The sequence below is a fragment of the Mauremys mutica genome, chromosome 11 (genome assembly GCF_020497125.1).
Source record: "Mauremys mutica isolate MM-2020 ecotype Southern chromosome 11, ASM2049712v1, whole genome shotgun sequence".
NCBI lineage: Eukaryota > Metazoa > Chordata > Testudines > Geoemydidae > Mauremys > Mauremys mutica.
In genome coordinates this window covers 43,718,748-43,732,043 of record NC_059082.1, presented here as the reverse complement: position 1 = coordinate 43,732,043, position 13,296 = coordinate 43,718,748, and the positions used below count along the sequence as shown (strand labels likewise).

Genomic DNA, 13,296 nt, shown 5'->3' with positions numbered 1-13,296 from the left:
CTACCTTCCTGCAGGCGTCTAAACAGACCAGAGTGCCTGAAAACAAGCACGTCATGAACTTTGCCTGGCCACCCGACGTTGATGTTGGTAAAACGTCCCCCATGGTCCACCAGTGCTCGCAGCACCATTGAAAAGTAGCCCTATTTCTCAGCAGCTGACTGTGGAAGAGGTGGACGATAAGGTGCGAGGAGTTGACAACGGCCATAACTGCAGCGGGATCCGTGCTCAAAGTGCTGTGGCGCCCGCGCTGTCACTGAGCAGAAAAGTGCACGAACAGATTGCCCGCAGGCGCTTTCAGGGAGGGAGGGAGGGAGGGCGGGCGTGATTGACGGTTCAATGATGACAGTTACCCAAAACCACCCTCGACACATTTTTTCCCCCAGCAGGCATTGGGGGCTCTACCCAGCATTCCAATGGGCAGCGGGGAGTGCGGGAACTGTGGGATAGGTTCCCACAGTGCACCGCTTCCAAAGTCGACGCTGGCCCCGTTACTGTGGACTCAGACAGTCGAATTAGTGTATTTAGTGTGGATACACAAATTCGACTTCATAAGGTCGATTCCACAAATTCGAATTAAGTAGATTCGAAATAGTCTTGTAGTGTAGACGAACCCTAAGGGAGCTTAATTGATATAAAAATTACTCCAGACTTGAATTTGTAAATGTCTCCAAACAGAGGCGTTTTTCTTCTTAAAACAACTAAATTTGCATTTAATAAAGTGTATAAGTAACTAGTCCAAACACAGTTTATCCATTTAAAAGAGAACTAGATAAATTCATAGAGGTTAAGTCCATTAATGGCTATTAGCCAGGATGGGTAAGGAATGGTGTCCTTAGCCTCTGTTTGTCAGAGGGCAGGAGAGAGATCACTTGATCATTACCTGTTGGGTTCACTCCCTTTGGGGCACCTGGCATTGGCCACTGCCGCAGACAGGATACTGGGCTAGATGGACCTTTGGTCTGATCCAGTATCGCCATTCTTATGTTCCACACACACACAAAATATGGATTTTAAAAATGGAACTTGGTTAGTGATTAGTCTATGCACAGTCCAAAATGGAAGACAGAAATCTGCTAGTTAAGCAGTAAAAAAAAAATCACTCAGCAAAGTCTCTTCCTCAAGGCTTTATTCACAAGGGATAGATGCACAAAACAATTTATAATAAGAAAAAACCCCAACTGGAGTAAATCCCAATCCTTTCACCAATGGCCGTGAAAACCTACCTACACATACGCATTCCCCCCTCTGGTTACCAAAAAATTGTTCCTGGAGGGCTTGCTGTATTCTCTCAGAGCCTAACTGGGCTTACAAGTCTCTAGCACTGTGTTATTATCCCATTCTGAACATATGAATCAGAACCAATGTGAAAACTATGTAAGGACTCCAAACCCTGCCATATGATCCAACTGCTCTGTACAGTCAGAACTCATATGGGTGAGAAAAATATTGAAGATTACTATTACATACAAAAAAAACTATATTAAGAGAACATTAGTGCTTCAAATGGTCATTTTTTTTCTAAATTTTTTAAATCAGAAAATGCCAATTTGCCAAAAACAAAACTTAGCAGAAACACATCAGTTTTGACAAAATTTGTCAGGAAGGTAAACAGCCAATATTATATATTATTATACAGTAGGTTAATGTTGCTGGTTATGGCAATAAAGGCAGAGCAGGGACTTGAACCCAGGCATCCCACTTCCTAACTGAGTACCCTAACCAACACAGTATTCGCTAATCTAGAGTCAGCCTTGCTCATGCACATTCTGGTTTTCACAAAAAACATTTTTAAAAGGTCTTGCTTTTTCTTGGGATGGATGTGATTTCAATTTAAATCATGATTTAAATCACTAGTCAGGAAGATTCGGTTTAATCTCGATTTCTACATAAAAATGCATTTGGTGATTGTTATAACCTTAATACAAATTCTTCATAACCCATAGATAGACCGTAGGTTTCATTTTTAGAAAATACACACTATATATTTTTAAGTGATTTATTTTGAAAACTTTTCAGATTAGTTTTACAGCTATATCAGAAAAATGAATGCTTGTTTGGTTATTTCATTTACCAAAGGTAACTGAAGCAGATATTTATGAAGTCATTGGAAGGTGAACTATCTCCAATTCAACAGGTTAATCATTAATATTTGGAGGATTTTCTTGCCATGCTGTATTAGGAGAAGATCACCCCCAGACAGACATTTAAATTGTTTTATTTAACTAAAACAACAACGTTATATATTCTAGATTTCTTTCTTCAACAGCAAACATAATATTTTAACAAAACAAGCATATGAATTTTTGAATTTAGTTAAACTTTCAAGTTTTTTAAAATCAGGTTTGTTTTTGTTAAAATTGTTTTTAATTAAAATAGTTACATTAAATATTTAAAAAACAAAACAAAAATTAAATCAACTATGTCAGCCAGGTCAACATGAGAAACTTAAAATATTGGCTTCTGCAGCTAACTCAGTCGTCTTCACCTTCATTTTCCTGTTTGTTCATAATCTGGGCAAGAAAAACAAGCTTTCTTGCCTTTTCAGGTCCCAAATGATTTCTCAATTTGGAATGAAATAGTCCAAAGAAAGAAAATATTCTTTCTACAGCTACTGCTACTGCTGTTAAAAGGGAGATCATCACTTTAACAGGCTCTGAATCCACATGCTTCAGTGACTTCCACCAGTTCACTGGTGTGACTCTCTTTAAAACATCATCAACAAACATATATTTCTTGAATGGTTCACCCTTAGCTCTGAAGTTTATGATAGTTGGCATTATGGAGGGATGATTGCTGGATGTTCATGTCATAGCCAACTCCTCTTCTTCAGCAGTTAAGGTTTGATCCTGGTACTGAGTATTGAGAATATTTGCACGAAAATGAGCTGGAGATAGTGCTTGTCCCATTCGGGTTTTTTTTAAATGCTTGTAATTTAACTCTGTCATTGAATATTTCTCTTTTAAGTTCCTTCCAAATTTCAATGCTATTTCCCTGCATTTTGTTCAAGGCTACAGAAATAGGCTTCAGGGTAATCAGCATGTGTTCAACATTTCTCTTAAGCCCAATGTTGAGAACTTTGGCTGTGACAATGCCATCTATTTTTTCATGATTTTGTTCACAAACTGTCATCTGATTAGGCCAGTTCTTGATATAGTGCTCAAAACAGTCCACTACTGAGTTCCATCGCATGTCTTGTGAGAGAGTGAGCTTGGTTCCTCCCACTTTTTTCAGAGCAGCTGCTGAAAAGTGGCTGTTATGGAAATATTTTGCAATTTCAACATTAGCCTTTATTTCTGGAACACTGAAGTCTTTGGCTAGGAGGTGCATCAAATGTGCACTGCAACTGTAAGTTGTTAGCTTGGGACTCTTCACTTTCTTCTAAATAATTTCTTCTCATCTTGGATACATTGCAGCATTGTCTGTGACCAAGCTGCGTACTAGACATTTGAATTTTTTTCCCCACAGTGTGTTATAGCTTTTACTGCTACTTCTTGTAAGTATTCTGCTGTGTGTGCATTTCCTGATGTATCAATTGTTTCCCTAGTAGGCCAAGATTTTTAAAACGCATTATTTGCCAAGCTTGTTCTCTCACACCACTGCTATCTCAAGAGATCATTATCTTGGGGAGTTTCTGTACTAAACTTTTGTATATAATAATAAATTTTTATGTAAGAACAGTCATATTGGGTCAGACCAATATCCCAGTATCCTGTCTTCTGACAGTGACTATTCCAGGTGCTTCAGAGGGAATGAACAGAACAGGGAATCATGGAATAATCCATCCCCTGTCACCCATACCCAGCTTCTGGCGAACAGAGGCTAGGGACACTCAGAGCATGGTGTTGCATCCCTGCCTATCCTGGCTAATAGCCATTGATTGACCTAACCTCCATGAACGTATCTAGTTCTTTTTTGAACTCGTATAATTTTGGCCTTCACAACATCCCTGTCAAAAAGTTCCATGGGTGACTGTGTGAAGAAATACTTCCTTTTGTTTGTTTTAAACTTGTTGCCTATTAATTTCATTGGGTGACTCCCTGGTTCTTGTGTCAAGTGAAGGGGAAAAATAAAACTTCCTTATTAATTTTCTCCACACCAGTCAAGATTTTATAAGCCTCTAGCATATCCCCTCCTAGTCATCTCTTTTCCAAGCTGAAAAGTACCAGCCTTTTTAATCTCTCCTCATATGGAATTTGCTCCACACCCCTAATCATTTTTGTTGCCCTTCTCTGTACCTTTTCCAATTCCAATACATTTTTTTTTTAGATGGGATGACCAGAACGGCATGCAGTATTCAAGATGTGGGCATATCATGGATTTATATAGTAAAAGTAGAGGAGGTTGGTTTGCCAGACTGATCAGCTAAGCCAATACTGGCAACCTATATGAAAAGGCCAAAAAACACCATGTCTCTGGACTGCATCAACATGCAGAAAGCCTTATAAGCCCATCACTGTCAATGACAATTTTAGATTAACTTAATGAGGCTGTTAAGAATGCTGGAGACACAGTTCAGTTTGCTGTTGCATCATACTTTCTATTTAAGCAAGAGATACCACACACTACAAACTGGAGGTCAATGTGAAGTGCATTGTTACTTGTTAATCCTGAAGTTGGACACTGGTTTCGAACAAGACTGGCAAATGCTCGCTATCTTTCTGAAAAAACTCAGCTGACTCGCTAGAGTCATGGGGTGCAACAGTGAAAGACTCAGCAGTTGAAAAAGTGAAGAAGTCTCTCACCATACTCAAAATGGGTGCATACATGGCTGATGAATGCACCAATGCAAAGAGGCATCAAGTATTAAGTCAGTGTGTACATTATCTTGATGTCCGTGGTAGGCCAGTAGATGCATCAACTGCATCTATGACATCTTAGAGGAGTTAAATGCTTGTAAATTGAACCCCAGACGGATGGTTGCTTGTGCATTTGATGGAGCTACAAAATTCTCTGGAAGATATACTGGAGTACAAACTTTGCTCAGAGAAAAGTATAATCCTAATCTCTCCTATACACACTGCAGAAGCCATCTAATCCAGCTAGTGCTAGTACAAGCTGCAGAATCTTCAAAAGACATTAAAAAGCCATACATTTAATGGCTTTTTATACTCTCTTTTTTCAGCAACAGTCCAAAAGGACTGGACATCGGGGAAAACAAATAGAAGATACACCGGGATTGAAGTTCAAATTAGTCCAACCTGGAAAAGCCTGCTGGTTTTCTCATGAGCGATTCTTGGCTGTTGTCTTAAAAGTACTGCAACTGTTATTACTGGCTTTGGAAAGTATCCAACAAGATAGGCCAGATCTGAGTAGTGAGGCTGGTGGACTACTTTTGTTACTAAGTTTAGAGAAGACTATCACCATTCTCTCTCTTGTAAGTCTACTGTTGAAACCGCTTTGTGTCATTAAATAATGTCATCCAGGCATCTGCTACAACAGTAGTAGATCTTTGTCCAGCAATAGAAGCTACATTTGGATCAATCAGAGAGCTATCCATTGAAAATGTACTGGAAGAAGCAAAGACTTCAGTCCAGAAGTTGACTAATAAAGGTACTTATATTGACTCCTTAAGTGAAGGGGACAAGAAGTGTTTGTTAAGCCATCTGAAAAAGTACAGACTTAATTCTAACAAATCTACAATATAGATTTCTGGATTCTACTCAACCTACACGTAGCTTTTACAGATGCCTGCTTATAAAACACTGACAGTTGAGTGGAGTGAGGCACTATCAGCAATGGGGCTACCATGTGATCAGGACAGAATAGAGAATTTTGAACACAAAATGGAAAATCTTCATTTGTTCATCCTATGATATAACTTCAAACTTCTTTATCATCACTAGTGGTTCAACCAAATCTTTGTGCTATGTTTCCTGGGATGAAAGAAGTAGGAATTCATCTCTTGCTACTCCCAGTCACAACAGCTACAGTTAAGCATTCTTTTTCCTCATTGAATAAAATTTTGTGTTCTGAAAGAAGTCGCCTTCTGCCTGATCATGAGCATATCATGAAGGACTGGAAGTGGCAGACACACAAGAAGACACCAAAGAGTGCAAGAAACCAAGAAGGATGTAGATGTACTGCTTCATAATAAGCTTGAGTTTAATGCAACTTTAATGTTTGTGATGATTTTAAAAGACAAGTTAAATCTAATAAAATGGTTGGGAAACTTTTTTCAGTTTTTACTGTGGTGCCATACAGCCCATCTTTGCCCTCATGGTCTCAACCCTCATCAGTCCTCATCCCCCCTAATTTCAATCCCTGGGGAAAACATTGGTATGGTAGATTTCAAATCAATGAAGGCTACACTCAGAAAGACCTCAAGACTTCTGGAATATGCTGCTCAAATAGTTTCACTTTCGTTTCTACCGCCTGTTCCTCCCCTCTCACATTTATCTCCATACTTCTCCTTGTCCAGATCTATTCCACCCCCAACAATCTTCTATTCATTGAACTTTTTGAAACTTTGCACTTTTAGAGAGAGGTAAGGGATTAACTCTGTAAACAAATTTGTAGAGGGACAACAGGGTTGAGGTCTATTATTTCTCACCGCTATATATTTTAAAACATTTTTGCTGTTAACAAGCATATCTCTGGAGACACAAATCCAGTTTGAGAACTACAAAACTAAGCATCTCTGGTGGTATCTTCCAGACTGAGCACTGAGTCCCACTGGGGAGATAGAAAGATTAAACCTAAATAATCTATACAGAAGCCCCTGGAACCCCATAAGATTGGGTCCCTAATCCATGAACTAAAGGAAATCATTTACAAAATGTTTCTTAAACATTACAGGAATATATTGCCTCATACTATAGAATTAGAATTTGTAATCCCTATTCCATGATGAGGTATTTTTGAGCTATAATGGATCTTGATTTTTATCCACCCTGGTTTTTGTCTAGATGTGGAACAAAATCAAATACTGAAGACTTGACATTTCTGGCAAAACAGAATTCTTGTTTTCTGGCCAGCCCTATTTAAGAGGGAGACAACTATCAAAGTTCAAGTTGCCCATACAAATTTAACTCTTCTTCCTTGTGCATATGCACTGATTCTTTCGCCATATATTTACATACTAATTATTCACAAAATTCCCAGCTCATGAAGCGTGGAGGTTGGATGATGCGCAGTGAACAAGGCATATGTTCAATATGTATTTGTTATCTGCTCAGTCCTCTCCTTCATTCACTACACACCATCCAATTCCCACAATGAATAAGGGAGGGTGCATCAGACTACTTGTCTCACTCGTTACACACAGTACCAGGTTTATACTTGGGAAGGAGCCCATGATCCTGGGTCGGGGGGGAGTCGGGGGGGGTGGGGAACAGCAGCTGTCTGCCCTGAGCAGAGCAGGCAGAGGCAGCCAGCAAGCAGGAGGCATGGTAGTGTGTCCAGCTCTGCTCCCTGCAGCAGCTCATATCACTTGGCATAGCTGGGGGAGTGGGAGGTGGTGCCCAGGCCCAGGTCAGGGGTTTCTGGCTGCTGCACAGACAGCTGGACTAGCCCATGGCACCTGCGCACAGACAGCGCAGCCCCCGCCTCCTCCCTGGGCTCTCGGGCCCCTGCCAGGCCAGGGACAGCACTAGTGAGAGGGTGCTGCGCATGCAGCTGCCCTGGCCCCACCATTATTCGAATGCAGAGGCCAGGGAGCATGGTAGTCACCTCCATCTGCAATTTAAACTTGTAAATATCGTAAATAAAACCTGTGCACAAATGTGCTGTATCAAAGACAATTCCTGTGCCAATCTCCTGTTTTTTACAATTGTTCCCTATGAGGGGCCCCACAAATACATTTGAAGCTGGGCCCACAAAAATTTAATCCGGCCCTGACTACAGATCATTCAACTTTTGCAGTAAATGAGGCAGGAGTCTAATGATTCCTTAACTCATTCACCATCCAACCTGCACAACAACTGAGGCTGGGTGCTACTGAAACAGTGATTTATATGGATATTAAATGTAAAATGTAAATATTTAGCACAGTCCTCCATATTTTTCAACTGTCATTACCAAGGTATTTTAGCTTTAAATATATTTCTGTTTAAATGGAGAGTAAGTGTTAGACCATTTTCTTTTTCCATTAAGACAGTAGCACATTATTCCTATTTTTGGGACCTTTCACCCTCCTTTCAGCCTACATACAGAACACAAAGAATTAAACTTTTGTTACATTCTGGCTAATGCCACTGACAGTCACTACAGGAATATTAAAAGAACAAAAAATATTTTTTAGATAAAGTTTCCATCTCCTTATGGTGAAATTTCAATTGTAGTGATAGCATATGGGGTGTTCTATTACTCTCTAATACATCCTATTAATACTGTGTGTGTGTGTGTGTGTGTGTGTGTGTGTGTGTGTGTGTGTGTGTGTGTGTGTGTGCGCTTTTCCATTAATACCCAACTATGGAGCCTTAGTTTGACTGTCATGGCTCTTGTCAAAATCACAGCCTTAACCAACATCTTCTGTTGCTTATTAACAATAATTTTGTTGTAACATATAAAAAAATCCAAGTCCCTATGCAAGGTGTGTTAATAAATTCAGCAAGTCAATGCATCAGGCCTTCAGTTTAAGGATTCTACTAGAAATTAAACCCTTTTTGTTATGAACTAGATAATTACTTAATCTGTAGAAACTAAGGCAAAATAGTTCACATCACAGGGTTTAATGCACTAATTCACCATAACCCCTGATTTTATCACCCCCACATTTGTCTACAAGATTCTATAATGTTTAAGGTAATAACACTCACCATTCTAGCACATAAAAGTGTGACTTCCATATGCAGCAATATAAGGAAAGCACAGTGAACAGACTGCCATTATAACAAAATGCTTAAACACCCAGGAAACTTGCAATAGAGGGTGGATGTCAAAATTCATACTTCCACTTCAAAGTCACCTTCCTAATGCACACAGGAGGAAGACTAAGTTAATAAAACTCCAGGGATGATTTAAATTATGAAATTTTAAAATGCTATGCTATCAGATTTTTCCAATTAACGTCTCATGGAAATCACCACTTTAAGAGCCATCATGGTTTTGGGGTTTTTTTTTACTTAAAATGCTAGATCAAGATTAGTTTAGTTTACCCAATTGTTAATGTTTTACTTGCATTTTAAAGGAAACTAAAAGAACTTCGAAACAGATAATTTTGTTTTATTACATATTTTGTATGGTACCTATATACATTATGCTTAAATGCTACTTTAAGCTATTTCTTCAAATGTGAATTAGGACTCATTAAAGAATACTAATTGGACAACAATTGAGAATGAAACCCTGTTCACAGAACAAATACAGCACAGACAGTAATAATGCAAGCAAAACGTCCCTGCCAACCCATAACCCTGATATAAAGGAACTACCCTTAGAAGTGAGAGTGTGGTCCATTCTCCGTGGTCTTTGGCCTCTACCAAGAATGGCAACAAGGGACACAATTAGTGCCAATTTTTTCTGTAGTGATTATGTGCACATCTGTTCACTAAAACTGAACTAAGATGTCCAACTCATTTCATAAAGGACATCAATCCCATACAAGATCTTACCTTTCAGTCACATGAGCTAGCTCAAAATCAGTGAAACACAGATGACAACAGAAGTTACTTATGTGCAATTCTTCTGAAGAACATAAGAACTTCCATACTGGGCCGGAACAATGGTCCATTAGCACAGTATCCTATCTCTGGCCAATACCAGGGACTTCAGGGAGAGTATACACAACAGGGCAATTATGAAGTGATCTACCCATGTCTTACACTCCAGGCTTCTGTCAGAGATTTAGGGTCACCTTGAGCATGGGATCGCATCCTTGACCACTGTGGCTAATAGTCATTGTAGGACATATCCTCCATGAACTTATTCAGTTCTTTTTTTAACCCAGTTATACTTTTAGCCATCAAAACGTCCTATGGTAATGAGATCCACAGATTTGTTGTGCATAGTGTGAAAAAGTACTTCCTCTTGTTTGTATTAAATCAGCTGCCTACTTGCTTCCTTGGTGACCCTTGATTTTTATATTTTGGAATGAGTAAATAACACTTCCCTGTTTACTTTTTCCAAACTATTCATGATTTTATAGACCTCTATCATCTCCTTGTCTCTTTGCTAAACTGAACAATGCTAATTTTTTTAGTCTCGCCTCATATGGAAGCCATTCCATACCCTTGATCATATTTGTTGCCTGTCTCTGAACCTTTTCCAGTTTCACTATATGCTTTTTGAGATGGGGTGACCAGAATAGAACAGTATTCAAGGCCTGGTGCACCATGGATTTATATAGTGGCATTATGATATTTTCTATCTTATTATCTATCCCTTTACTGATAGTTCCTAATATTCTGTTAGCCTTTTCAACCGTTGCTGCGCATTGAGCTCAAGTTTTCAGAGAACAAGCCAGTGATTCCAGATTTTTTTCTTGAGTGGTAACAGCTCATTTTGAACCATCATTATATATGTATATTTGGGGTTATTTTTTGCAATGTACATTACTATGCCATCTACCATTTTGTTGACCAGTCACCAAGTTTTGTGATCTCTCCCTGTAACTTTTCAGTCAGCTTTGGACTTAAGTATCTTCAATAATTTTTTATTATCTGCAAACTTTGCAACGTCACTGTTCACATCCGTTTCCAGATCATTTATGAATAATAATACACTGAATAGCACTGATCCCAGTACAGATCCTTAGGGGATCCTGCTATTTACCTCTCTCCATTGTGAAAACTGAACATTTATTCCTACCCTTTGTTTTCTATCTTTTAACCAGTTACTATCCTATGAGAAAACTTTCCCTATGATCCCATGGCTACTTAGTTTCCCTAAGACCCTTTGGTGAGGGACCTTGTCAAAGGCTTTCTGAAAATCCAAGTATACTACATCTACTTGATTACCTTTGTCGACATGCTTGTTGACACCCTCAAAGAATTTTGACAGACTGGTGAGGCATCATTTCCCTTTACAAAAGCTGTGTTGGCTCTTCCTCAACGTATTATGTTCATCCATGTCTGTTAATTCTGTTCTTTACTATAGTTTCTACCAATTTGCCCAGTACTGAAGTTAGGCTTGCAAATTGTCAGAATCACCTCTGGAGCACGCACGCACGCACACACTTTTTTTTTTTAAAATAAAGTATGTTACATTAGCTACCTTTCAGTCACCTGGTATAGTGCCTTGTTTCAGTAATAGGTTACATACCACAGTTAGTAGCACTGCAATTTCATACTTAGTTCCTTCAGAACTCCTGGGTGAATCCAATCTGGTCCTGGTGACTTATTACATTTAATGTATCAGTTTGTTCTAGAACCACCTCTTCTATTGACACATCAGTTTGGGACAGTACTTCAAATCTGTCTCCCAGAAGTATTGCTCTGATGTGGGTATCTCCCCCACATCCTCTGCAGTGAAGATGGATGCAAAGCTTCTTCCCTAAAGATTACTAATAGAGTCACAGTGTTTGGGCTCACTCCGAGGGAATATCCAGAACTAAGTTGTTTTGGAGGTCTACTACCACTACAGCAAGTGATACATTTCATCCCTGTTAAGTGGGTTCCACAGTAGTACTAATATAGATCTACACTGGGCCCAAGTAAACAATGGTTTGAAACTGAAATTGGACATTGGCATGAGCAATAGCCCCAAAGTGTGTTACCAAAAAGTGTAAGATCATGAGAAAGAGGAATTGTTTGTGTTAAACTTGTCGTGACCTAAGTTCCCTCTAAGCTGCACGGCCACGCAGCTGCCTATTAAGCACTGCATAGGGGCTCAGGGCTGCAGCAGGGATAGATGCTTCACCCCCAACATGGACCTGCCCTGGACTTGTCGCGGCCAGGGGAGAGGCGCCCCTCCCCCAGCCCTGGCACGGACCTGCTGCAGCTAGAGAAGAGGCGCCTCTCCCCACCCCACCCCCATAGCCCAGGTGCTGCTGCAGGGGGAGAGAGAGCTGGGGGGGGGGGCAGAGTCCTCTCTCCCTACCATAGCCCCCAGGCAGCCTGCACCCAAAACCCCCCATCCCCAGGCCTACCCCAGAGCCCGCACCCCCAGCCGGAGCCCTCAGCCCCCACACCACAACCCTCTGCCCCAGCCCTGAGCTGCCCTCCCATATTCTGAACCCCTCCACTCCACCCCCACCACATGAATTTTGTTATGTGCACCAATTTGAAGGTGATGTGTCACATTGGTGCACACAAAGTTCACTCCGCACATGCGAGGGAACACTGGTCGTGACCCTTGAAATACCAGAGTTACCTTTTTCAAGGATTAGGTTGAGAAAACATTGTTAATTGGGTACCAGGTGCAGCAAATAATTGGTTTGTTTATTATAAAGAAATGCTAAACCAGTAGTTAAGAAACGATATAGCAAAATAAGGTGGAGTGATGGCATGATGGTAAGGTGTTTTCCAGGCTTGATTCTGTTATAAATATTATGGCCAATGCTTGTAACTGCATTATAATTTGGATATAAAATATAAGTTTGTAGATTCTTGCTTTGGTATTTTGGATGTAACCAACAACATGTGGACTTTGGACTAACAAAGGAATGCTTGTGTGAAATCTGAGTCATGGCAAACCATAATAAATGTATTTGGAATATTATTTCCAACAACAGGCCTCAACTGTCGGTTCTATTTATACAAAAAAGACAGATCATTAACTAATACAACAAGCAATCTCAATTATGCAGGAACGTGAGTGGGCAAATGTCAATGTGTTACAACTTACTGGTATTTCTTCATAGAAGAATTACAAGACATTTACATATCTTGAAAAACAGATTCCTGTTCTTGAAGGTAAAGTGCTCAGGAACGTCTCCATGGCAGCATATTTCAGGGAGTTCTGAACAGGGAAAGTGCCTGGCAACAATATTTCCACCTCACTATCATATAATTATGAAAGATCCTGCCACCTATTAGCCAGGATGGACAGGGATGGTGTCCCTAGCTTCTGATGGAGCTGGAGAAACTCAAGTAAGTTAGTTCCCACCTGAAGTCATGCTCATTTTGTGACATCACAATTAGTTACTGTGAGAAAAACAGCAGGAACAGAGGAAATTCTAAACAAAAATCTTATGTTTATGCAAATATCCTTAGCAATAAAAAACAAAAAACAAAAAACCACACACAGTAGAGGCAGACTTCTCTCTAAATAAGGCCTGCTCTACACTGGGGGTGGTGGGGCCGATCTAAGTTACACGACTTCAGCTGCGCGAATAATGTAGCTGAAGTCGACATACTTAGAACTACTTACCGTGGTGTCTTCACTGCGGTAGGTCAACTGCTGATGCGCCTTCATCGA

At 40.0% G+C, this 13,296-nt stretch overlaps 1 protein-coding gene across 8 annotated transcripts in view; it reads right to left on the bottom strand.

Moving 5' to 3' along the window:
* NEO1 (neogenin 1) overlaps positions 1-13,296 on the bottom strand; it is a 553,761-nt gene that overhangs the window by 475,237 nt on the left and 65,228 nt on the right. The window contains exon 1 of one of the 8 annotated variants that reach the window (XM_044979727.1): positions 12,724-12,752. The exons of the other annotated variants lie outside the window; for them this stretch is intronic. Coding sequence (XP_044835662.1) covers positions 12,724-12,737 — 14 coding nt within the window. The 5' untranslated portion in view covers positions 12,738-12,752. Of the gene's footprint in view, positions 1-12,723; positions 12,753-13,296 lie in introns of those variants that run through there. 8 annotated transcript variants of the gene reach the window in all.